This window comes from Rhamphochromis longiceps, linkage group LG11 (genome assembly GCF_057381845.1).
Source record: "Rhamphochromis longiceps isolate RC_006_pf linkage group LG11, R_longiceps_female_GT1.1, whole genome shotgun sequence".
In the NCBI taxonomy this organism is placed as follows: Eukaryota; Metazoa; Chordata; class Actinopteri; order Cichliformes; family Cichlidae; genus Rhamphochromis; species Rhamphochromis longiceps.
The window spans coordinates 28,627,577-28,654,178 of record NC_140567.1 but is presented as its reverse complement, the minus strand read 5'-3'; the positions used below and the strand labels follow the sequence as shown (position 1 = coordinate 28,654,178).

Below are 26,602 nucleotides of genomic sequence, written 5' to 3'. Positions count from 1 at the left end.
GTCATTGTGATGCACCTGTGTTGCATAATGGTGAGCACAGGTGACAAAAGTCAAACACAAGTAAAGCTCAAGTGTCACTGGTTGAACACAACAATTCAAAATTTATCACACTTGTGGCTAATGATGTGAGGGTATATATAAGCCAGAGCACTGGTTTGTGAGGCACTACAATGGATAGACATCCAAAAAAAGGAGTTTGTGTGAGAGGAGGTTGAGCAGGTCAAGGTGGTCGAGGTGGTCAGCGAGGACAAAGAACAGTACGGTAATTTCAGATGAAATCAGAGCTACTGTGATTGATCATGTCCTTGTCCATGGTATGACAATGAAGGAGGTCGGACTAAGGGTACAACCAAAAATCAGTAGATTCCACCATACTCCCCTTTCCTGAACCCCATTGAAGAATTCTTCTCCTCATGGCGGTGGAGGGTATATGAACGCCAACCTTACACCAGGATAAATCTCCTGCAAGCCATGGAACTGGCCTGTGGTGACATAGGTGTGGAGGCATGTCAAGCCTGGATACGGCATGCCAGGGGTTTTCCCCCCCATTGCCTGGCCAGAGTAAATGTGGCCTGTGATGTAGATGAAGTCCTGTGGCCTGACCCAGTACGGAGAAATGATGCTGTGGCGGAGTAATGCACTTCTTTTCTTTGTACTTCATTTTTAATATTTGTGTGCTTTATTTCTACGTACAAGTGCTACATGTAAATGCACAGGATTTCTAGAAATGCCCAGGTATTTTGGTTTGCAACATGCATTTAGCCTAAATAAACATTTATTTCTACCACTTCATGTCCTGAGCATTGTGTTTTCCTTTTTTCTATGTAGTGTTTAGTGACTACTCAGTAGAGTATTTAATTTAGATTGACTTGAGGCATGATTTGATGGCATAGTTCAGTTTTGAGCACAGATTGAACTGTTTTGGGGTGAAAGTTTGGTTTTGAAGAAGAGTCAGAGGTTTTGTGAATGTAGCTTGAAAATTGGGTTTTGTGTTCACAGTTTGGGGAAAAGGAGAGTAGCTTCCCAGGAATGAGTCTTAACAATCGAGAAAAACTGTAAGACTTGATTTTAGGTTTGATGTTAGAATGACATAACAGTTTGACTGGGCAGTGTCCTCTCAGAGACGCAAGTACAAATGCATGTGTGTTTGTATGTTAACTAATGACAGATTCAGTCACTGTGCTACATTACAATGCATCAATCTGTGGCCCTTTCAGACAGGTCTCTAAAGGAACTCTAAAAATGAGTGCTCCTCTTGTTTTCACTCAGAGTGAAAACAGCCATTCCTAACAAGGTCAAAAGTTGTATAACACAGATTTAAGTACAACAATAAAGACATAGCCATAGCAAATAGAAAAGAAAAGGAGAAATGTCCATGACTCCATCACAAGTTATTTTTATTATATCACAAAGCATGGAAAACAAAGTCAAAGCATTTCCAAACCACTGTGTAATTAGATTTAATTTCCCAAAATGCCTTAAACAGGTTATTCTGCCCTCACTGATACACTGGATACAGTTATGCAAATAGATAAACTCCTCGACAACTGACAGGTGTATCGTCCCTTTTATTGACGCTGCCTTCAATTATCAACGGAGTGAAACTACAAACAGAAGAAATAAGCAATATTCAGCCTATATATTCACACGATAATGCAAATCAGTTGGCTAAACTAGCTAACATTGGAAAGAAAGTAAATCTGAATACAGTACACCTTTAACCATAAAAGTGCATAAATAATAGCCAATATAGTTGCATTAACTCTTGTTCAACTTAAATACTCACAAGCGATGCTTTCTGTAAAACAACGAAGAGGATGGATGCAGATGTTTATCTGAACAACATGCTGAGTCAGTCTTTTCTCAAAGTGTGCTGCATTACTAACTCTACAGCTAATAACAAACAAATCTTGGCATGAAAGAACTGTAGCGACTCTTGCTGGTGGGAAGAACTACACCAGCACACTCCCCGTCTGACATCTATTGGATGTCATCACCATCTTTAAGGATCAATGTCTCTATTAGTATTTCGCAGCAGGAGTACAGTCTCTGTCACTGGTCTTAAGAAGGTTTTAGATATTCATGCAGAAGTGACCTTTACCTCAATCTTTCTGACATGTCCGTCTTGGCTAGGAAAGGTCTCAACAACCACCCCCATGGGCCAGTGGTTTCTTTTAGCTCGACTGTCCTTTAGAAGAACTAGATCTCCCTTTTGAAGGTTTTGACTCACAGATTGCCATTTTCTTCGCTCTTGGAGTGTCGGCAGGTACTGTGTTTTCCAACGGTGCCAGAAGACATTTGAAAGATGTTGCACTTGTCTCCATTGGCGTCCGAACATATCTTTATTGTCAAAGTGTCCGGGTGGTGTAGGTGGTAATCCAGTTTTCTGCGTAAGGAGGGTAGCAGGCGTAAGAAGAAGGGGGCAATCTGGATCTGATGAGACTGGTAGTAGCGGTCGAGAGTTTACAATAGCGGTTACCTCTGCTAGAAGGGTAACGAGAACCTCATGGGTCAACAGGCGAACTGAGTTGACAGTTAGCATAGAGTCCAGTATGCGCTTCACGATGCCGATCATGCGCTCCCAACTTCCTCCCATATGAGAACTATGAGGAGGGTTGAAGATCCATGTGCATTCATTCTTGGATAAAAAGTCTTGAATTTCCTGGTTGCCGCAGTGTTTTGAAGTTATTCCGAGCTCCTTGCACGCTCCCAGAAAGTTGGTCCCACAGTCGGACCTCAGCTGCTTTACTGGTCCTCGGATAGAGATGAATCGTCTCAGAGCATTGATAAAACTAGACGACTCCATCGTCTCGATGACCTCAACATGAATGGCCCTGATGCCCAAGCAGGTGAAGATGACGGCCCAGCGTTTGCTGCTAGCAAGGCCTCCTCTTGTTCTCCGAGAGCTTATTGTCCACGGTCCAAAGACGTCAACTCCGACGTAAGTGAACGGGGGGCAGACTGTCACACGATCGATGGGTAAGTCTGACATTTTTTGCGTTTCTGTGTTCCACCTGAGCTTGCGGCAAATTACACAGTGGTGGATGACTGAACTGATGCTCCGTTTCCCACCAACAATCCAGAAGCCAGCGGATCTCATGGCTCCCTCTGTGAAATGGCGCCCCTGGTGCTGCACCTGTTGGTGGTAGTGTCGGATTAGTAAAGTAGTTAAATGGTGGTTGCCTGGGATGATAATGGGGTGTGCTTCGTCGCTTTCCATGCTGGCTTGTGAAAGGCGACCACCAACCCTGAGACAGTCTGCATTGTCTTTGAAAGGAGAGAGTTTTCTGAGAAGGCTCTGTTTTGGAATGTCTTTTTGGGCTTGAAGACATGTGAAGATGTCAGGGTAAACCTCGTGTTGAAGACCACTCAGAACAACGCTCTTTGCCTTACTGTAATCTTCTGGACTAAGACTTTTGCAGATATGCCAGCCATGACACCCTTTTGGGGGAGTGCTATTCCTGTAACACCTTGCAATATGAATGAGCCTTGCTATTGCTCTCAACAGTGACCCCCAAGTAGAGAAAGACGCAAATCGTCTCGTTTCGAGGAAAGAAGCCACGACATTGGTTGAAAGTGATGTCACTGTTGGACGGATCTCAGGATCTGATTCAGGATTGACTAGTTCAAAGGTATGTTTAGTCACTTCAGGAGTTGCTCTCAGTAGGTAATCTGGTCCTTTGAGCCATGTGCTTGATGAGAGTGCACTAGCTGGGATTGATCTTGAAGCTATGTCGGCTGGGTTAAGCTCTGTTGGAACGTAGTTCCACTGCTCTGGGTTGGACGATTTTCGAATCCTCTGTACGCGATTGCATACATAGACGTAGAATCGTCTGGATTCATTCTGTATGTATCCAAGTACCACTCTGCTGTCTGTGAAAAATCTTGTAGAATGGAAGGGAACATCAATTTCCTCTGTGATAATGTCAGCAATCTCGACAGCAAGAACAGCTGCACATAGCTCGAGCCTGGGGATTGTTATTTCTTGCTGCGGTGCGAGTTTTGCTTTGCCAAACATGAATCCCAGTTCATTGTTGCCTTCTGAGTCTGTTAGCTTGACATAGGCTACTGCAGCGATAGCTTTTGTAGACGCGTCACAGAATATACAGAGCTCCCTTTTTTCTGCACCATTGAAGGATATAGAGGTGTACATTCTTGGTATTCTGACTTCTTCGAGAAGTTTCAGGGACTCTTTCCATGCACTCCACTCTTGGAGCAACTTTTCTGGGAGTGGATCATCCCATTGACATATGTCTGTGGAAAGTTCTCTAAGGAGAGCTCTGCCTTTGATGCTGACCGGAGCTGCAAACCCGAGAGGGTCAAACAGACTGTTGACAACTGAAAGTACCCCTCTGCGGGTATAGGGCTTCTCAGCAGTGGACGCTTGAAACGTGAATTTGTCTGTTGCAATGTCCCAGCTTATTCCAAGGCTTCTTTGCATAGGTGGAATGTCAGCTCCTAAGTCGAGGTCTTTTAGACCTTTGGCTAGATCGTTTTTGTGGAATGCCTTCATTACGTCCACGTCATTGGATGCAATCTTGTGTAGCCTCAGATTAGATGAAGCCATAGTGTCTTGAGCGTTTTGCATAACAACAATGGCATCAGTACTTGATTGGAAGGAGGCAAGACAATCATCTACGTAAAAATGTCGTTCCACCAGATGTTGTGTAGTGATGTCTTGCTTGTCTCGGTCCTCTGATGCCCTTCTGAGTCCGTAAGTTGCAACCGCGGGCGACGGGCTGTTGCCAAAGACATGTACAGTCATTCTGTATTCCACGATCGGTTGATCCATGTCATTGTTTTGGTGCCAGAGGAATCTCAAAAAGTTCCGGTGGTCCTCCCTGACCACGAAGCAATGGAACATTTGTTTGATATCGGCTGTGACTGCCACCTTTTCTTCACGGAGTCGCATCAACACACCCAACAAGCTATTGTTGAGGTTGGGCCCAGTAAGAAGAACATCGTTGAGGGATACTCCATTGTGTTGTGCGCTTGAGTCGAAGACAATGCGTATTTGTTCCGGTTTGCGCGGGTGGTACACGCCGAAGAAGGGGAGGTACCAGCACTCTTCTTCTTTAGTGAGTGGTGGCGCTATCTCAGCGTGGCCATTGTCAAACAAAGTTTGCATAAAGTCTGTAAACTGACCTTTTACCTGAGGGCGTTTGTTCAGCATGTGGCGTACTGATGTAAGGCGTTGCATAGCCTGCCGCTTATTGTTCGGCAGCCGTGGCCTGGGTGAACGAAAAGGTAGTGGCGCGACCCAGCTGTTAGCACTGTCCTGGTAGACTTCCTTATCCATTATCTGTAAAAAGGCCCTTTCCTCCTGTGAGTAGCCGAGGCTCTCGTCCAAACTTGTTTGTTTGAAAACTGTTTCTCCAATCGAAGAGTGCTTTCTTCGCATTGGGGTGTTGACCTTGTTGTAGCCTTGCGAGTTGAAACTTTCCTTTACCTGAATGGCATTTTTGCATGGAAGGAAGTGACTTGGACGACCATTGTCTAAGATGTTCGTTTTGAAAATGTTAGCACGCACGGGTTTGTGAGCTCCACCCAGGCAAACGTTGCCAATGATCACCCATCCAAGAGCTAGCTTCTGTGCAAATGGCGCATTTGGAGGTCCATTGCGCTGGTCGAGAACTTTGTGTGCTTGAATAACGTCCGTTCCAATGAGCAGCAGGATCTGAGCACTCTGGTCGAGAGCCGGGATTTCGGTTGCGATTTCCTGAAGGTGGGTGTGGTTTCGAGCAGCTTCAGCTGTGGGAATCTCACTGCGATTGTCGGGTAGCATATCACACTCGATAAGTGTCTGGAGCTCAAGACGTGACGTGCAATCTGCCGATTCCACAATGAAGTTAAAAGCTCTCCTCCCTGTCACTTCCTCCAATCCAGCACAGGTTCTCAATTTATATGGAAATGAGTTTCTTGTGATGCCAAATGTGTCAAAAACCGATGATTTTGCGAGTGACCTGTTGCTTTGGTCGTCTAGGATGGCATAGGCCTTAAGTTTCTTTTCAGGTGAGTTCTTTGGGTAAATGAACACAAGGCAGATCTTGGCACATGAGTGACTTTCAAATTCACTTCCACATACTTGTGTGCATGTCGAGATAGCTGTGGGCCGTGCTGCATTGCGCTCCCCGCCGTCAACTGTTACCGGCTCTGCAATAGTAGCTGTCGCAGTAGTCGTTGATGCCAGTCCCGGATGAAGAGCTGTAATGTGTAATTTTGAATCACATTCTGTACAATGTATTTCTGACTTACATGTCTTTGCCTGGTGGTTTGTAGAAGCACAGCATCTGAAGCATATCATGTTTTTCTTGAGATAGGCCTTTCGCTCCTCCAGTGGCATTTCCCTGAATGCTCTGCATTTTTTGAGAGCATGAGGTCTTTTGTGGATAGGACATTCCTTATTTGGGTCCTCAATGTTTGTAGGAGTTGATTTCGGCTCCGTACTGACAACTTCGGTTCTGATAACTGAGATAGGTTCTCTTTTAGCGTGTTTTTCGTAAAGTTTATTCGTCTTTGAAAGGGCAGGAGGAGGCGGCACAGACTGCCTAAAGCTGGGGTCGTTGCGCATTTTTGCTTCTCTACTGATGAAGGCCACAAATGCAGAGAATGGTGGAAATGACACGCAGTGGTCCTCTTTGTATTTAGAACCATAGTTCATCCATTTTTCTTGCATAGCATAGGGGAGTTTTTCCACCACTGGATTAATGCCTCTCGCTGTATCGAGGTAGAGTAGACCTGGAATGTAACCTTCACTCTTTGCGGCATCTATTTCTAGGAGCAGGTCCTGTAGATCTTTGTATGAGATTTTTGGGAAACGGTCCAATCTGTCGAGCAGTGCGTTCTCTATAGCTTCGGGGGAGCCGTAGCACTCATTTAATCTTTCCCACACCTTAGCAAGTCCTTCAGAGGGATTGTTAATATGCACAGCTCTTAAACGATATGCATATTGCACTGATTCTGTGCCAAGCCATTTAATCAGCAAATCCAGTTCCTCACTGGCCGTTAGGTTTAAGTCACAAATTGCATTCTCAAACGAAGATTTCCATCCCCAGTAATCTCCTGCCTTGTCACTGAACCTTCGGAGGCCACCGGTGAGTAAGTCGCGTCTTGCAAGAAACCTGGCTATGTCAGAAATGTTTCCTTGTTGCATGCTCACCTTATGTTCAAATCTCGGTGAAGTACCTGGTGACATTTTCTGCATTAATTTCGGAGACTGGGAAACGTTTTCTCCTTTGTCAGTACTCAGAGGTTGAAGGACATATTCCTTTAAGGTGTCCGACCTGGTTGGCTCTTGTTTTGGCGTGAGGAATGTGACATTTGGTGCAGGCATTGAATTATACTCGGTATGGCCAATTGGGCTTGTGCTGTCTTTGATGATGAGCTGGTCTTTCACATAGTTAAAGGTGCGTTCCAAAGTGTCAACCCTTTGAGGTACACTCACGTGTTCTTCTTCAAGATCATTGACTGCTGTTTCAAAAACTATTGCTTCGGCGTGTGCCGCTTCCGCGTCACATTCTTGTTGGAGGGCTTGTAATGTGGCCTCTAGACGTGTTTCCTCTACTTTAAGCTCTGCTTTCTTAACTTGCATTTCGATTTCCTTTTTAGCGTATTCAGCTCTTTTGCGTGCTGCTTCAGCTTTGGCTCGAGCGTTTAGGGCGGCCATACTGGCAGATGACCTACTTGTACCTTTTGACCCATATGATTTCTCTGAACGGACAGATGATGCTTTATCTTGTCTTGCTTCAGACATGGTTGATGTAGCTGAGTTGACGTAACATCCAAAGGTTGTCTTGTAGAAGGACGCTTTTTCACTATTCTGCCCTCACTGATACACTGGATACAGTTATGCAGATAGATAAACTCCTCGACAACTGACAGGTGTATCGTCCCTTTTATTGACGCTGCCTTCAATTATCAACGGAGTGAAACTACAAACAGAAGAAATAAGCAATATTCAGCCTATATATTCACACGATAATGCAAATCAGTTGGCTAAACTAGCTAACATTGGAAAGAAAGTAAATCTGAATACAGTACACCTTTAACCATAAAAGTGCATAAATAATAGCCAATATAGTTGCATTAACTCTTGTTCAACTTAAATACTCACAAGCGATGCTTTCTGTAAAACAACGAAGAGGATGGATGCAGATGTTTATCTGAACAACATGCTGAGTCAGTCTTTTCTCAAAGTGTGCTGCATTACTAACTCTACAGCTAATAACAAACAAATCTTGGCATGAAAGAACTGTAGCGACTCTTGCTGGTGGGAAGAAGAACTACACCAGCACACAGGTCAAAAGTGCCTGCCTCAAATACAAAGTAGGACCTGTGTAAAACAAGGGGGGGAAAGGACTTTGTGCAATTTATTAAGGTTAAAACTCACAAAAACCCATGCATGGAGTATGATACTCTTAACTTTATGAAGGGATTAATGGGGAAAAGTTCAGAAATGTTGTGCAATTGGTTTAGTTAGCAGGTCATTACTGAATCTGACTGTTCATGAAACAAAGGCACAAAGAGACAGACAAAAATATATATCGTTTGTTTTGCCATTGAAGATATTGTATCAAAAGGGCTCCCCCCTCCCCCTCTGGAGCATGGTCTCGTGAAAACATCCTCTCCTGGGGCTTGCAAACCAGTAAATGAATCACCCAGCTTGGAAGTGGAAGTACCCTGACCTCACTAAGCATACTTCTGTCCTTAGATCTGAATGGAGACTAGGGTGGCCACACTGAATACATGAGTAAAGAAGGGCTGTTAAAAATGGGAATACATTTATTCAAATGTTATGCACAGCATTACAAAGCAGGTGACTGAAAAGGTTCTCCACTAAACTGTGAAGGATTCAGATTTCAAAGGGATTCCCTATCCTGTGGATCATAGGGTTGGGGATGACGGGGAGGATGTGAAGATAGCAGTACAGTGACTTTCCATGCTTGTGCACAAATCTGCCATGGGAAACTTTGGAGAAACAGGTTCTTGGTTTTAAACTCTGTGTTTCTTTAAAGAGAGACACGGTCGTGGTAAATCCTCTCTGAAAGCTATATAGAAGGCTTAGAACAACTCTGTTCATTTTAACTATTCAAAGCAGGAGTAAGACTTTGAGAAAACTGAATTTTTGTCTTGAGATCTTTCAGCACCTTTATTGGCTTCCCTTTGTTGTTTGCCTTTGTTTTCTGCAGGAATCAACTTTTTGAATCGTTTGTTGTGAATTGGCTGTTTATCACACATTCTTTTCAGCGCCATTGTTTCTGAATTCCTTACTTTCCTCTCCTCACTCCACACTGTTTTCCACCTTTAAATATATTCAAAGATTAACTACAGAGCAGACTGTCAAGTTTTAGTTTTTTTTTACCTTTCTTGCCAGCTTTTACATTTTTTTTGTCTTTGTCCTCGCTCCCATTCTAGTTTTCCCCATGCCATCTAAATACCAGCACAGAGAAATAAAAAAAAGTAAAAACGCCGCTTTTCCTGCATTCTCAAGGCATTGATTCTCCAAAACCTCCACTGGCACACAGGAGTTAACTGCATAGTTCCTCCAATGCAAACCAGATGTGAGGCACTAATGTATGGCAGCATTTTTTTTTCTTCAAAGGAAGACAAATGTAGGCCAAAAATGTAGCCTTTTGACCATCTGCACACAGTGGTACAAAAATACATTCAGATTCAGTTCACTTCCAAGCTTTCCCTCATGGTGGTTGGGACAGCACTGTATGATTTAAAGTAATTGTAATGTTATTGTTTGGTGTTGGTGGAGTATTGTGGAACACTCGGATTGAGATTGGCTTCTGGAAACGGAGCGGTGACGTGTGACAATTGCATTTTCAGCTGGGTTCTTCTTCACGGAGTTTTGTGATCCATGCACACATGGAGGCCCTCTAGCTAACACGTCCTCAACTCTCAGTTGGGCCAAGTGACTGTCAGACTGTGAAAAATTTATGTTTTAAGTATAGCTAAATTAAGTGCAGTATGTGCTGGGCTTTTGTTTATCTTTTGTACACATATAAATCATTGTGTCAGATCCTTTTAATGAAGGACTCCAGAAGGTTTGAGATACAGTTCTTTCAAGCCAGCTGATATTCACTTGTAGCTTTTCCCTAATACTGCTGTGTGCACAACACAACAGACTGAAGGCTAATATTAAAAGACATTAAGTCATTTCCCACACTGGTCATTAAAAGCTGCCAAGAATGGACAAATTACAAAGGCCATGGTGACATTTGCTGTTGCAGGTACTCATTTTCTTCCTTTATGTTTATGATGTTGGCTTTAACTTGAGCCTTCTGTCGCCTCCCACTCCACACCAGGCGGTGTTTAAATGCTCAGAGGCAATAACAGGTTAGCCTTCCAGTGTCTGGTCCTGCACCCTGTACTCTGTTGTCAAGTCTGACCCATGCTTCCACAGAAGAGCAGTCTCAGGTGACCTCGCACCAGACCATATCTACGTCTCTCTGCCCTGCCACATCTTTCTCAACCATGTTGTTGAAAGAAACTCAGCAGAAGAAAGTGTCTCTGTGTACCTTTATATTCAGATGCTCCTCTAATGTACTGAGAATGTGGGTGGCCCAAGATTTCCTCTAATGAAAGACGGAGAGTGCAAAAATGACAACAGATCTAGTGGAGCCACTGGTTATCTACCAATAGCATCTTAACAGTGGCTTGGTGCCGACCCCATCAAATAAACTCTGATGACTGCAGAGTTTATTGCAGAGATTGCAGTTTGGATTTCTTGCTAAGAGTCTGCATAACAGCTACACTAAACAGCGGCATATTTGACTAAACTGTCAGTTCATTGTGGTGGATTTTTTTGCTACTTTTAAGTAAGCAAAGTTGTTGCTTAACACTAGAATTAAAGTGTTTTTTTGTATTTCCAAAACCAGCACTTATATGCTTGTTTAAATAAGCACATCTGTCTTTGAATAGAGCTGCAGCATTATCTCTCATTCATGAGCAATTTCCTTCTCTTCCTGTGATAAGACTCAGTGTGTCCTTTTGATTGCTGGACTTTATTTATCTGATCTAGTGAAAGCCAACAGGAACAGCGCACCAAACAACTGACTAATTTAGCAAATACATAGCAAAGTCCAACCCTGTTTTTGTTTTATTACAACCTAAATATTTCTGACCACTTTCAATGATCCTCACAAAAACAGCCATACTGATGGGATTTCGTTTGTTGAGTGACTTGTGGATTTGGAACATTTTCCCAGAAGGTCTAGTTGCGAGTCACTTGAAAAGAAAACAGAATGCAGTTCTTGTGACATTGTGTCATAAACCTAAGCTCTGAACCATTAAAAGAAATCTTCATTGTGCAATTCATACTTTGACTGCATTAGTCACCATAATGAAATTCTTCCTTGGTTTTGAGGAACTGGAATGAATGAACTCATCTCCATCAGGCTCTTTTCATATAGCCACTGGATGGAGACACAATTGTTTTCACAAGTGTTTTTCTTGCTAATGTGCTTTATTTTTCATATGCTCAAGTAGGCTCTAAAACGATATACTGAAATTTCTCCTATCTCAAAGCCAGAAAAGGCTTACTGTGTTTGGAAGATGTCCAGGCAGCAGACAGGACACAATGTGATCATATGTGTTTATCCAAATGCAGCTGTTTCACTTTTTCTCTAATTTATTGTAAGACTTTTGTAAGACAACATGCATTTTGCTTTTTATCTCACACTCTTTGCTCATTATCTGTTTTTGGGCTTCATTTCTACTTCATCACTGTCTCTGGAACCTTTATAGATGGTATACTACTTGAAGGTGACCCGCACAAAACACACTCCAACTAGTTTGTGAGTCTTTTTACTGCCGAAAGATTCAGTCAGTTAAAGTGATTGAGTGGCTTTTGTTGCTACTACTTTTTCAAAGTAAATCAGGCTTTACTCTCCACAGTAAAATCCACACATTACAAGTATCCACTTGGATTTAAAAGCACACATGTCACAAAGGACGTATAAACACAGACCTACAATAACAAACTTATGCTTAAATGGCTTCTTCTTAACTACTTTATTGCATGCATGCCTCATATTACAATGTAACCACAACTTTTCTGTAATTTCCACCTTAAAATTAAACAGAACAATTTTAAAATATGCTCCTAAAGTGTCACTGCTGTGCCACGGCCGTGATGCTATTTCCTCCAGTTGTCATGCTGGCTTATCTTGGTCCAACCAGTCACACTGCTTCTGCACTGGCACTATTATTAATCTTTGATATGTGACATTTCCCCATTAACTGTTTAATAAAATAGTCATAAAATGTGTTTTTCTCATTCTTGTTGCTGAAAATTGATTCAGTAGTTTCTCTGTTAATGTGGAGTATATGTATATATCTTTACATATATAAATAACTATAGGAGTGTTTATTACAGATCATACACAGCCATCTGCTTTCTGTGGTCAAGATGATCTCTGTCCCCAGTTGGTGTAGCATGATGTCAGGAGATATTTTACAAACATGTTCTCCAGATAAGCTGCAGAGGACAAGGGACAGATTTCGCACATTTGTTCCCAGCAGGCTGTGTGACTGTTCATTTGGAATTAACCAGAGCATATGCAAAGTTTGGGCTGGGGATTAACAGGCCTGCCTGTGGGACTGGACAGGGTGTTTGCTAGCTCGTCAGTGACCAACCATGACTATGTTGCTCAGCAACAGGATACAGTCTGCATGCTCTGGTTGGTCTGTTGCTTTGTGGTGTCTCACAACTGACCCTGAACTTGACCTCCTGATGCCAATCATGGATGGCTGTAATGACTATTAGAATGTGGCCTTGGCATTCTTCTGCTATCTTATAGCCTGATATACGAAAACAAGTCTGAAGGTCTGTTTGTAGCAAGTTTAAACCCAACTATAATTCTATAGTTGCGTTTTGATATGTGGTTGGAGCAAGAGCAATTATTGCAAGTTCATCCTTGGCATAGTATGAATTTGCAATTCATTTTACAGAAATTTATTAGATTTTATCTTTTGGGGTGACTGAGAGTTTGGTTGATAATGGTACTAGAAACTAAGGGCAAAACATTAGAGACCCCTGTGTCTCAAATGTTTTTGAGAGAGTTTTAAGATGACAGTTGACTGTCAGCTCTCAAACAATACCATTTTTAAACTTAACTCGTACAAGTTTATTCTAAATATGACTGTGACATTCCTGCAGAATCAACTTCACCGACCCCGCTGCTGAAACGAATGTTGCTTTGAAAATCTAGAGAATGGTATGCATCGTTGTCTGCCTAAAGTCTCTTTCTGAAGAAGCACTATATTTGAACTTTCGGCAATAATTTTGGGCCTATGTCGATTCAGTGACGATTTTCCTGAAAAGCCCACACTTTTCCCAGGGGAATGAGTTCAGTCACACTTCTGGTATTTTTGAACATTATTAACCCAGAGTGGGGCTTTTAGTCACTTGGTACTGTACACAAAGGCAATGGAACTCTGCCAGAAAGCTAGTATATACAGTAGTAGATACACAGCCCTCTCCCTGTGAGAACTGACTTTCAGAGTAGAGTTCACTGCGGCTGTCTCACCATCTTCTCTTCTCTTCTCTTCTCTTCTCTTCTCTTCTCTTCTCTTCTCTTCTCTTCTCTTCTCTTCTCTTCTCTTCTCTTCTCTTCTCTTCTCTTTTGATTAGTGGCCAACAATTTCTGCATGCAGTCACGTCTTAAGCCATCACTGCAGGGTCAGTGCACTGACGTCATGCCCCTCTCTGTGAGAGTCTGTGCTGTTAGAACTTCATTTTAGGCTTTGGATTGGTATTTGAAGTAAATCACTTCACTGTAACACTACAAATCCTGGGAGTAAAAAAAAACAGCCTTTGTTCTGATTCTTGAAGTATTACATGCAATATATTTGTACTTGGTTCTGGAAAATTTTGCAATTACTTCTAATGTTCATCTGTGCTCCACTGAGTTCTTTGGATACTTAACCCTAAACTAGTTTTTAGACAGGGAAACTAGACAAACCTAAAAAAAAAAAAAAGGCAGACTGTTTAGTACTCTTTAAGGAATCGAAGTGTAAACATCTCACTTCTCTACTTTAACAACTTCTATATACTTTATTATCATAATGGACAGATCATGTATGAATATGAAACAGGCAATAAATACGTGTGTGATTTGCTGTGGAAATTTAATCTGATATCAGACGTCATAGCACTGACTCTCTGGCTTTGTGAGTCATGCCTCATCCCGTACCTTTGCCTGGAAAGCAGTGCCAGGTATGTTAACGTGACGTGCAGATAATATTAAGGTCGCAGTGCTGCTTTTGAGCTTTATACTTTGCTGATCTAATCCTGACGTTGTAGTTATGTGGGCCAATGGCAGCCGTTTCTTAGATGGATGGTGTATCAAATGTACATAAATATAGTGTTAAAACACAACAGAACCACAGCTGCTTATTCTGATCTTTTCGCATAAGCCCCAGAATTTAAGACATTCAGTCATTAAATTAGAGTGACATGGCAGTGTAGTGATGTGCGCCCGTTCATACACATGTCCAAAGCGGCAGAGACGGTTGAAACTTGAGAGGCTGAGACTATTTTTTTCTTTGATGGTGGATCCTGTGTGACTTGGCTTTGTTCTTTTTTTCCCCCTTTGGTACAAAAAATGTCAGTATGTGTACTTACACGCCTCCTTTGGGATTTGTGTGTAATATGCTTGTGTGCATGCAGCCGTGGGTGTTTTTCTAAGGGTGTGGGTGTAAGACAGGCAGCAATGGAGCAGTTTAAAGTTTGATTGATTGTCTTATCAACGATGATTGTTGTTACTGGGTGGTGGGAATGAATAGCCAGCACTAGAGCCTGCCAGAGGGCGGTATAGCTTATCACTGGGCTTTTCTCCAGCCATGTTGTAATGTTTTGGCAACCTGATACTGTTACCATAATGCTCACACAATGTTGTTCTGTCACTTTGTTGTTCACTCAGTCATGATCAAGGGTGCTTTCGTACAACGGAAACCATATTCATAGACAGTTACTGCCTATTATCTATAAGGCACACACTGTAGCTGCATCTTGTCCTGCAAGGAAGCCACTTGCTGAGCAGTTGTGTTCAGACATACACACACAAACACACTTTCAAACGCTTCACCAGATTTCTGTATCTGTTGGTGGTCCATGCTATATACAAAAAAAAAAACCTTGCATCATAAATATTTACACGCACGTGGATTTCATGTGATGTGCGCAGATATACTACGTCTTTCTGTCATAATCGCAGCAGAGGTTGTTCAGTTTGGCGTTTTACTCGTTAGCTTGCGCTTCATAGAAACAGGAAGGTGTTTTACTCAAAGACAGCAAGTGACAGCTCCCTCTTTTGCCCCCTTCCCTCTGCACCTACCACACACTTTCATCACACAGTAATAAAACGTTAAAAGGCATTTTGAACTGCTCTAACTCCCTCCCTCACTCCTTTCCCTGCGTCTCTTTCCACTTGCTCCCACTTGCGCTGTGTATTTTGTTTGAGCTCAGCTCCATTGCTGGTACAAGCTGAAGTATTTACAGCATAAATATTGGCAGTGAAAGTCTACACTGATGTTCGGCTGCTGTGATGGAAAAGGTGATTGAATCATTCTTGAGCACGCTCCCTCCTTGTTCCCTTCTCTTGTGATTTTATTGTTTGTTTTCACTTTTGCTTTTTAGCATTTTACTTTAGAATCATTGATGACCTGAATGCATCTTTTCTCTATTTTAGGAAATTACGATGACTGACCGATTTGACTGTGACAATTGCAAAGAATCGCTGTATGGCCGCAAGTACATCCAGTCTAATGACAGCCCCTACTGCATCCCCTGCTATGACACCTTGTTCTCGAACACATGTGACGAGTGCAAAGAACTGATTGGCCATGACGCAAGGGTAAGGCATCCATTTCAACGTGACCCAACATGCAATCAGCTATGTGCTCGACAACAAGAGTAACAAGTGAAATATTTTTTTAGATTTGCAGTTGAAAAGCATTCGATAGTTGTTATAAAAAGATAAAAACATGATTGTATATATAGGATTTCCTTATGTAATAAACTACTAATAATGATCTACCTCTTTCCACAGTGTGGACTTTGTATTAACTGTTTAAACAAAGATAAATCACACAAAAGAACTACTCCAATGAGCTTTATGCCATTTTTACAGTGTTTGGACATGGCTTTGAATGGCTAAAACAGAAGTTATGTCATGTTAATGATGCATAATTCATAGTAAATGAGGCGTGATCTATATATTTTGCGTAGCAAGACATTGTAGAGGCTAATTTAACAAGCAATTATGCAGGTAATTTCCACAGAAGTCCATAAATGCCAACTAACTAATTTTGAGATAGTAAAAATGCAGCATTAGGCAATGTCTATTTCTTCCCCACAATCAAGTTAAAATGTAATCCTCCCTCAGTGGAAAACACTAATATGAAGTGGATCAGCTAAAGCCAATATGGTCCATAATGGAGTCAAATAAGTGGAGTTATGACACAGTGCTTGATAGTTTACTTAGCTAAAACATTCCATTCAGTTATCAACACCCTTAAGAGGGGTAAATGAAAAATAAAGCCAGCATTTTCCTGGCTTAAAGCCCTGTATACAATGAATTCACTCCACATGCCTGACCAATAAAATCACAGTCATGCACATGTGCAACCTACTTGTCACTGCATATACAGACATTTGACCTAGCCCAGGACTAAACTCCTCAATGCTCATGCTATAAACACAAATTATTTTTTAGTATTTTTGTTATCCCCTTAGTTTATATGCCTGGAAATGTCACTTCATTTCTTGGACACATTTGTAAGTGTATGAAATGACTTTCAGTGTCCTTGCCTTTTCTTTGCTCTGCTGCCAGGAACTCTTTTATGAAGACCGGCATTACCATGAGCACTGCTTCCGTTGCTTCCGCTGCGATCGCTCTCTGGCAGATGAACCCTTCACTAGCCAGGATGATGCACTGCTCTGCAATGACTGCTACTGTAATGAATTCTCCTCCAAGTGTGTAGCCTGTGACAAGATTGTCATGCCAGGTATGTGTGGATGCTGCAATGTTTCTGTGCAAAGGGACTTTGAAGATGAAATGTGCATTATAGTCTTTTTTCTAAATTTTGTTTGTAACAGTTTACAGTTTTTATTTTTTGTGTCTGTATGAAGTATGCTTCCAGTGGCATTTAGAAAAGTAAAGTTGTGGGGCATTTTGAAACATGAGCCGAGCCATAAGATGAAATTCAATAAAATAGAAAAACATTGTCATAAAATATGATACCTTACTAACCCCCTCCTCCTTGTCCCTCCTTTTATTTTTATGTATTCCACTTGTTTCAAATTGAAAAGTTAAAATATAGGCACATCATTTTAAAAGAACTGTAAGATGGTAAACTCCAGAAAGCAGGGTCAAATGAAAAGTGTAAAGTCAAAATTATAGAAAAAGGCGAAACAGGATGGATTTAGAAAAAAGGATGACCAATGATAAAGAGGCAAAGACGAGGCTTGAATAGTCTGCTTGTATTGACATGTTTAAACTAGATCCCAATGGCTGACAGACTGGAAGTAAACTGATCATATCAGTAGAGAAAGCTGCAAATTCCAGTCCCCGGTACTATCTTTATCAGCCCTCATAATCTACAAATAATTCAAGGAAGACTTTGGCTTCCCCCAATTACTCCTCTTTTTTATTCAGTATTATGTAAGACAAATTTACAGGGACACTTACTTCATCCTGTTTCATTTTTGTGCGTCCAGTTGCCATCATTTGTCATCAAATAACATAAACACCTGTAAAAAACAGAAGCATACTTATCATTGTGTAATAGCTGAATGATAGCCTTAGTGCTAGCGACTTGAGGAGAAAAGCACAGTTTACACTGAATCAGTATAAAGATTCCACAGAAACTGTTTTGGTTATCAAGATTGTTCTGATAAAAGTACTGAAATTATTCCATTGCCAAAGATCATCAACCAGATGTTGTTGTGCAGTCGCAGACAATGGTCCTCTTCTTCACTTCTGAAAATCATTTAGCGTTTCTGTTGTTGTGGCGACTGAAGTCTTGCATAAGTTCTTTTCTATTTTTCAGACAGACAAAACATACAAGATATGTTCTGCTTCACCTAAAAAAACACCAAAAAGTTTAAGTGATTTAACTTTTACCTAAGCTAACTGATATCATTTTGAGTTTTTGGTCTCTGGCTATAAACTCAGACACCAAATAGTATTTCCAGTAGACGAGCTTGGAGTTTTCAAGCCTGAAGAGCAGTGCATCAGGTCAGGCACACTGGGAAATTTTCCCATAAGATCAGACTGAGAGTGCCCAGTTCTACTGTCTTAAAATGGGATTCATGGTACTGTATTTGTGCTCATTTGCGTGAGTATTCGTTTATCTCTACAGAGATGCGCTGATGTGCAGTCCTCAAAACGACAACAGTGCATGGCTCAGCAAAGATGATGCTGTGTGTAGATCGAATGCTGATTGGTTGAAAAGTGGAGCTGGGCAGGAAAGGGAGCATTCACTGCAAAGGGGAGACAGAAGCATGAAAAAAGAACAAAATAATACCAAAGATCAAAACAGTAGCGTGAAAAAGCCCAGACACTGGCTGCAGTTGTTTTGTTTTGAATGCTTGGTTTCACTTTAACTCTTTGCATGTTATAACATCAATCTTCTCCATGGCTGGCTGAAGGATCAACAGCATCACAAGAACAGCCCACAGACTGGTTCTTCCACACATTTTTGACTCTGCCACCTGGTGACAGTAATCAGTTACAGCATATAGATGACAGTCTGCAAAATTGTGCAAAGGCTCTGCACAGCCATGCCAGTCCTTTGAGACGTCTGAGCAAGGACGTTATGTGCAAATGAACTACAGCACACACAACTGTCCTACAAGGGCACAATCTTCACTCACCTCTCACCCTACTCACCACTTTTAGTTACTTGCAACTTGAAGGGTCGCTGTTTTGACAGGCTGGAGGAAATCCAGTGTGTATCACAAATCTACGCCTGCGACTAGTCAAAACAGAGCTTCAAGCGAGTGATCAAAACGTAGCAGTGTATGGCTCAAGGACACGACCTTGAATGAAACGTTAACCAAATTGAAATCCTTTTATCCCTGTGCTGTAAGTGAAAGTTTTTGATTGCATCTCACATATATGGGAAATCCATTTATGGAAGTGTACTGTAAACGTGTACTGTAATAAGCAGAGTACACAGTAGTTTTGTGGTGTAAGATCAAGAGGGCCTGTAGAGTCAAGAGACTATTTAAAGAATACTGACTTTAGACTACATGCAGAAAGCATTCTTTAGAAATTCGGCTTTCTGTGCAGAGATTTCGTGCTTTGTTATAAACTTACTGCCTGTTTATAACGTTTTTAAAGCTTATTGCTATTCTTTTGAAATGCTTTCTCTTCTAAAAAAAAAGAAAGAAAAACAGAATTCTATTTTAGCATGTTCACTTTTATTGTTTTTGTCAAATGTCTATCAGTTAATATTATGCTTCTTGAGCCACAGTTATTAATGTCAGTTTCTAATCTGGAAAGATTTTGCTGGGGATTTCAGTGTTTTTGATTAGAGATCACAACAGCACATATACCCTAAGGCGAGGAAACGTTAGCAGTAATGCAAGATGTCAGCCCAACACAAACCACTGCGTCACTGTAGAATAAACCAACCAGTATAATAAAAATCTCAACAGCTGTGGAATACAAGATGGATTGGTTGAGGACACAGAGGGGGAAATGGCATTATCCCTTTTCTTTTAAGGCCTGCCACCAGTTTCCAGTTGTAGGAGAGAAGTATGGGGGCTGTGGTATTATGATGAAAAATAAATCTTAGTGAAACAAAATGGATTTATATGTCTTCATGCAATTCAACTGTTTTATTTCCTATTTTAATAAAACCACAAAAAATACCAAAATGATCGTAACTATCCTATAAAGACGTGTAGATGATGCAAGCTTAGCACTTTTATATTCATTCTTTCCATCATTCATTTTCTGTCTCTTGTTTCCATTCTTCTGTTACTGTAGGCACAAGAAAACTCGAGTATGCAGGTTCGACTTGGCATGAGGGCTGTTTCATCTGTCACAGCTGTTCACAGCCGATTGGCTCAAAGTCCTTCATTCCTGACAAGGATGAGCACTACTGTGTGGCCTGCTACGAGGACAAGTTTGCTCCACGTTGCACACGCTGTAAAAAGGTCAGCAAAGCTGCCACATTGTTATAAAGACTTATTACAGTTTGAGAAACTGGTAAACTGCCACACTTCAAAAAATGAGTTAAAAATTAGTTGTATTAAATATCTGCAGTAGTGTGACAGATTTCCACATGACCCTTGATCTTTTTTTAAGACTCTGACCAAAGGTGGAGTGACCTATCGTGATGAGCCGTGGCATAAGGAGTGTTTTGTGTGCACCAGCTGTAAGACCCAGCTGGCAGGTCAGCACTTCACCTCCCGGGATGACAGCCCTTACTGCCTCAAGTGCTTTGGAAACCTGTACGCCAAGAAGTGTGAGGCCTGCAGCAAACCCATCACAGGCAAGAATGCATCACGGTGTATACATCACTATCTTGATTTGTGAATATACTTGTAGTGCTACCTTTATACACTACATACATTGAATTTCAGTATGGTATGGAAGACTGCTTGGACCACAGAGGGTAGATACAGAGAATTTATGGCAAAAAATAGTGTTGAATGCATTGAAGACCTGAAACTAATCACTAACTTATGAAGACGTTTAACATTTATTCCCTCAGATATACAAAAAAATACAATTTCAAATATTAAAAAATATATATTTATATAAATTTATATAGTAAATAATAGCGAAAAACATGAACTTTTCTATCATGTAATTTTTTTATCTATTACCTAACTACCCTGCTGTAGTATAAATGACCATTGGTCTGGTGATGAAACTTTTGAAAACAGTAAAAAATTCAAAATGTATCCACTCGTCGTTAACATTTCTGAAAGCCTTCCTAACCCTGGGCCATATTGGAGTCTTTGCCTGGCCGATGCTGTCCACCGGGCCTTATGTTTGACACCCCTGTTATAGACAAAAAAAATGTCAGGATAATTTAGTGTCAAAAAACTGATATTTTATTTTCAAGTATCAACTTTCAGCAGTCAATTTGTTTTTCCTTGCTCTTCAGGCTTTGGAGGAGGAAAGTACATCTCATTTGAAGATCGTCAGTGGCATCAGCCGTGTTTCACCTGCTCGCAGTGCTCTGTTTCGCTTGTTGGTGCTGGGTTTTTCCCTGATGGCGACAGAATCTTATGCCGTGACTGCCACACCAGCCTATAGAGCATTCATTTCCTAAAATCCCACCTTTCCCTCAACTTACTCTTTATTATGGCAAGAACCCTGAGTAATTACCAAGACAGGAAACACAGGCTAACACATACTGCCTCAGGTCAATTTCTTTATATAAGACATCAGTTACTCAATGTCCCGTCTATGTCAGATTCTAATCTAAAAGCTGGTGTCCAAAATCCTGTTTTGATGCTGCATTGTTTGCATGAACCCTCACAAAGTTAAAAAAAAAATTTTAAATAGATTTTGTTCATGGAGTGCCTTATTATTATAAGTGCGAATTGCTTGTAACTGTGTAAAACATTTTTTTCCATCAATAATGTAACTTCAGGTAGAAATCATACTCTGAAGAAAAGACACCAAACACTGATACAGTATAGTAGATGAAACTTGCAGTCAATATTTTAAAAGTGTAATGGAGTTACTGTTTTAATGCTCTTATAACTGCAGTTTTATGCATTTTGAATGTTTCCTTTCCTCACGTGTCAGTTGCCTTTCTCTATTGTATGTCTTTCTTTGTTCAACTTAACAATTTACTGTATATAATGATCCAGAAAGAGGTGGGACATTTTAAAGAATTAGACATTTTTTTGTAAATGGTAAAATACGAATGAGAGAACATGAAAAGCTGAGCATATGTTTATTATTGTAGTCGGTTCTTATTATTCACTCCAAATTATTTGCACTTTGGGTAAGATATGTACGTGCACATAAAAACATTCACTTTGCCTCCCTGTAGCTGTTACTTGCTGTTATGAGGACAAGGCACAAGAAATACAGAGCATTTTTTGTCTTGTATCTGCTTATATTGAGCTTTGCAATGACACTTTTTACATAACATTTTATCTTATTTCCTTTTTTAGTTGTTTTAATAATTCTTTATACATATATATATATATCTATATATAGATATATAATCATTCTACAAAGAGCCAGCATTAATAACCTAAAAGAAGCTGAAACATCAACATTACTGTTGTGTGTGGCAGGCTGTGGCAGCCTGCCGTGATTGGCCACACTAATTATTTTGTTTCTGTTGAAGCTGTTATTGTTTGTTTTTTTCATTGTAAGTTTGTTTGATACACTTGTGAAAATTCTATTAAAAAATACCTTAATAATTTCATTATTTCAGCTTTGATGCTGGTGAGTCAGAGTTGGCAAATATACATTTTAAGATGGAGAATAGGCCATCAGGATTAAAACTATGAACATACCTGTAACTCAGATGAAAATTGATATGGCTGAATGCTTAGTTTTATTTTGAAGACTTGTTAAATAAATTCACACAGATTTTGATGTTTCTTAGCAGTTTTTATATTTTCTATGTTTATATTCTGTGCATCATTGTGGTCATTATGTATGAAGATTTCTGTGAACTTGTGTTTACTCTGTAAACCAGAAACCTCCCCACTTTGGCAAATGTCTTTCTAGGAAGAAAATATCTCTGTGTATGTGTGTGTGTAAAGTCAGGGGAATGAGTAGTCGAGCATGAAAGTGTGAGTGCGAGAAAATGGTAGAGACAAACCAGACGTAGGTAATAAAAGAGTGAAAAGTGTATGCCTTTAATTTTCTGATATTTTCAAAATATTTGTGTGTATGTGTGTGTGTGTAGGTGTGTGAATGTGTGTGTGCTCGCATGTGCGTGTGAAAAATGGAGCACGGGTGCAAATTTGTGTGTATGTCCCTGAATGGATATACATGCACCCGTGTTTATGCTGAGTCGACTGTTTCATTGCCTTGATGAAGCACAAATACACAGACCTCCAGATACACTCTCCTATCGGCGTTGGCGAAATGTCCTCCTCCCTGCCTCTGTTCCAGATTTTTTCACCAAAAAAGGAAATGGAAAACTCGTAGCTGCCTGGGGGAGGGCGGGTGCACTGGTGGTGGAAGTGGGAGAGTGTGGGAGACAGAGAGGAGGAGAGAAAGAGAGGGAAGATGTTCACATCTGGAGTTGCTCTATGGCACTTTCACTAGGGGGGTCAGCTCCGCTCAAAGCCCCCTTTGAATTTATTAGAAGAAGGAGGCAGGCGGGGAGGTGATGGCTAACAGGAAGGGTCAGAGGCAGACAGTTAACTGTATCATATGGCACACGATCCCAACAAGCAGTTTAATCATTCACAGTTATTGCTTGCAACAGAAGAAAAATGTGCTTATTCATATGAAAACCTGACTATAACTGCCCTTTACTGGGGGTCATTCTCTTTGTGGTTTTCAACAACAGAATGTTTTTTCCTTTCCTTTGACTCTGCCAGACGTGTTTGTGGCCACTGTCATTCAAAATGAAGTTTACCTCACAAACAAGTTCCTCAAAATCAGGACAGCTCAAAGAAGGCATGTCCTTGTTTGCCTTGAAGTGTGTAGACAGCAGCATTATTTGGGTTCCTACGTGATCAGTCACATAAAAATGATTATAATCACCATTTTGCTGTTAAACGTGTTTCAGTAAAACATCAACCCTTAAATAAACAGTTTGACTTGTAGGACCAGAATGCAGAAACAGGCAACAGTGATTACAGAGAGATGCCATGTTACAGGATTTGTGGATTTAAGGTCATATGTAATATAAACAGTTATCTATTTTAGCGCTTCATGCTTAAAGACAAAAATAACATTCAAGTTCCCAGTGCAGAAACGTAATTTTTTACAGTAGGAATTAGAAAACATGACTATAAATGCTTAATGCTATACTCTTTATCCATTATCAAGACATTCAAACAGACAGTGTTTAAAAAGTCCAGCATAGCATTCACAAGTTCTGCTGAAGGTTGCATGTAAAGGCTGCTTGTATGGCCTATAAAACACCAGTAAAAGGAGTGAGACTGGTAGAATCATATGGGCTAAGAACCCAAAGGTTTACAGAAAGTGAATGAAAAAGTCAAATAGGACTATCAACATTTTTAAATTACTGTTTTTAACCTCTTTTAAGGCCAAGGCACTTGTTTAAGATGCATTTTCTTAAATTCTCTTAGCTATTTGGTGTTGGCTGAGCCTGATACAAAACAGAAAACAGAAAAAACTGAACATCATCTCTGAACAGAAAGCATGTCTTCATGGGAACAGTGAGTTTATTTTACAGCACAATAAAGTCCCTTTAATTTAACCAAAGTTTAAAAAACTTTAATGAGCAGAACAAAGCAGAAAAGCCCAAATGTAATGTCCCCATATGAGGACTCATGGTCTCCTGAGGATACACGGACATCCTGCCTTAAAAACCAAATACGATTTGTGCAACTCTCAAAGGCTTTAATGTTTAAATGTTTGGATTAAATTAAACTGAGTTTAGAGTATTACATTATGATCAGTTTATAATGACACAAAGTTTTCTGTGAAACTTTTCTGTGAAAAATAGTTTAATGAATTCATGTCACATTTTCCTGATTACATGATTTAATTCATTTGACTGAGTCAGTGTGTATGTGGTCTCTTCCTACAGAGCATTTTCAAAGCTGTGGTTACCATGAACAGCCTTTCTTAGTCTGGTAAATGTGTATAGGTATAGAAAATAGAAAATGACACTTTAAGCAGCAAAAAAATTGATAGGGTTAACTGAGTAATAGTAAAAAGTATTAAGATGTTATGGTTTGCTTTCCTGTGTTTGAAAGTTGTTTTCTTTTTTCTTCACTTGCCTGAAAGTTTTATTTCTTCTGATTAGAATTTGCAGCTTCCTGCACACCATCTATACAGCTTTACAACCATATTAAATCTGAGCAGTTCTAAACCTGTGGACCCTGGTCCCTCACCCAAGACCAGTTTGCCTTGGATGACCCTACAAGAAGCAAATGCCCCCAACAACTTAGCTCCTGGGATCACTGGGCCACACAAACTTGTACATCATGATAAGATAGCAATTCAAAGAGGGGACCAGACAAAGAGTAATTCATACCCCAAGACCAACAGCTGTAGGTCTTGGACACATGAATATAAAAAGGGGCGATGGTGGTGAGCAGAGATGGGTGGTAACGCGTTACTGTAATCCGATTACTTTTTTCAAGTAACGAGTAAAGTAAGGGATTACTATTGCAAAAACGGTAATTAGATTACCGTTACTTTCCCGTAGGAATGCTGCGTTACTGCGTTACTAAAACCGTGATTTTTTTGCGAGAATGTCTCATGACAGTGACGTAAGCAAGTGCAACGTTCGTGACAATAGCTGTGTGCAGATCAACAATGGATCGCCTGCGGGAGAGAGTATGAGCATGCAGCATTTAAAGCGTGGAAGTACTGACCTTACTTTAAGTTTGATTCCATAAAAAGTGACAAAAACATTAGCATCCATTAGCATTGTGCGTGGGAAGAAAACTTCTTTTTACAGCAAAAAAACCCCCTAAACTTCCAAGCAAGCACCGAGTGCGCCGTAATGGGAAATTCACAGAGAAACTCGCGGATTCTTTTACTGACCGCTGCGGCACACCTGCACCAGGGTAAACCTCCGCCTACGCCACTCCTGCTTTACAGGTGAAAATAGAGCAACAGGACCGCTTGTCTTTGACTTTATTTATTTTCTGCTGTGTTTTACTTGCATCTATTTGAAAGACTGAGTGTAAACACAAAAAAATATATATTTTATGTGCTGGAATGTGCAGAAAATAGGTTTAAATAGGTTTAAAACAAATTTCTTCCAGTCAGAGAATGTTGCATATAATAAAATTTTTGCTTGATGCATAAAGTTAAAAGATTAAAACTAATAAAACAAGTTTTAAAAAAGGACTTTTCCATTTGATTACATTTTGTATGATGGATTATGCAGAAAAAGTAGAATTGGGCTGAAAGATCTATCGCTTTATCACCTATTCAGGTTGTAAATCGTGTTTTTAAAAAGTAACTAAGTAACTAAGTAATTCATTTTGTAAATAAGTAATCAGTAAAGTAACGGGATTACTTTTGAGGGGAAGTAATTAGTTACTGATTACTTTTTTCAAGTAACTTGACCAACACTGGTGGTGAGTTGGATCAGGTGATGAGGATGGATGTTAGACAGGGCTGGAGTATCCAAATGTATAGGGAGGGTTCACTTTGAATATCTAGCAGAGGCCCTGTTCTGCAAGATCTCAAATTCCCACCTTTGTAGGAACTTCAATACATATCCTGAGGGATGCTGGGGACACTGAGTCTGAATGGCCCATATCCCATACCTCCATTGCCAGAGTAGCTGTACAGATCTGTCATTGCAAGGTAATTGGTGCTTGTCATGGCAGTAATTCTCAAATCAAATGAATGAATGAAATGAATGAATGAAAATGGTGGACACTGGAGCTGAGGAGAGTCACCAAGTTGGAAGAGTACTACCAGGTTTGGTTAGC

The 26,602-nt window shown here is 40.5% G+C and overlaps 1 protein-coding gene across 1 annotated transcript in view; it reads left to right on the top strand.

Annotated features, from left to right (window-relative positions):
• fhl3a (four and a half LIM domains 3a) overlaps nucleotides 1–22,854 on the top strand; it is a 35,019-nt gene extending 12,165 nt beyond the window's left edge. Inside the window, exons 2-6 of the mRNA XM_085423492.1 lie at nucleotides 15,702–15,866; nucleotides 16,845–17,019; nucleotides 20,010–20,179; nucleotides 20,331–20,517; nucleotides 21,139–22,854. Coding sequence (XP_085279618.1) covers nucleotides 15,711–15,866; nucleotides 16,845–17,019; nucleotides 20,010–20,179; nucleotides 20,331–20,517; nucleotides 21,139–21,290 — 840 coding nt within the window. The 5' untranslated portion in view covers nucleotides 15,702–15,710 and the 3' untranslated portion in view covers nucleotides 21,291–22,854. The remainder of the gene's footprint in view (nucleotides 1–15,701; nucleotides 15,867–16,844; nucleotides 17,020–20,009; nucleotides 20,180–20,330; nucleotides 20,518–21,138) is intronic.
• The last annotated feature ends 3,748 nt before the right edge of the window (nucleotides 22,855–26,602 follow it).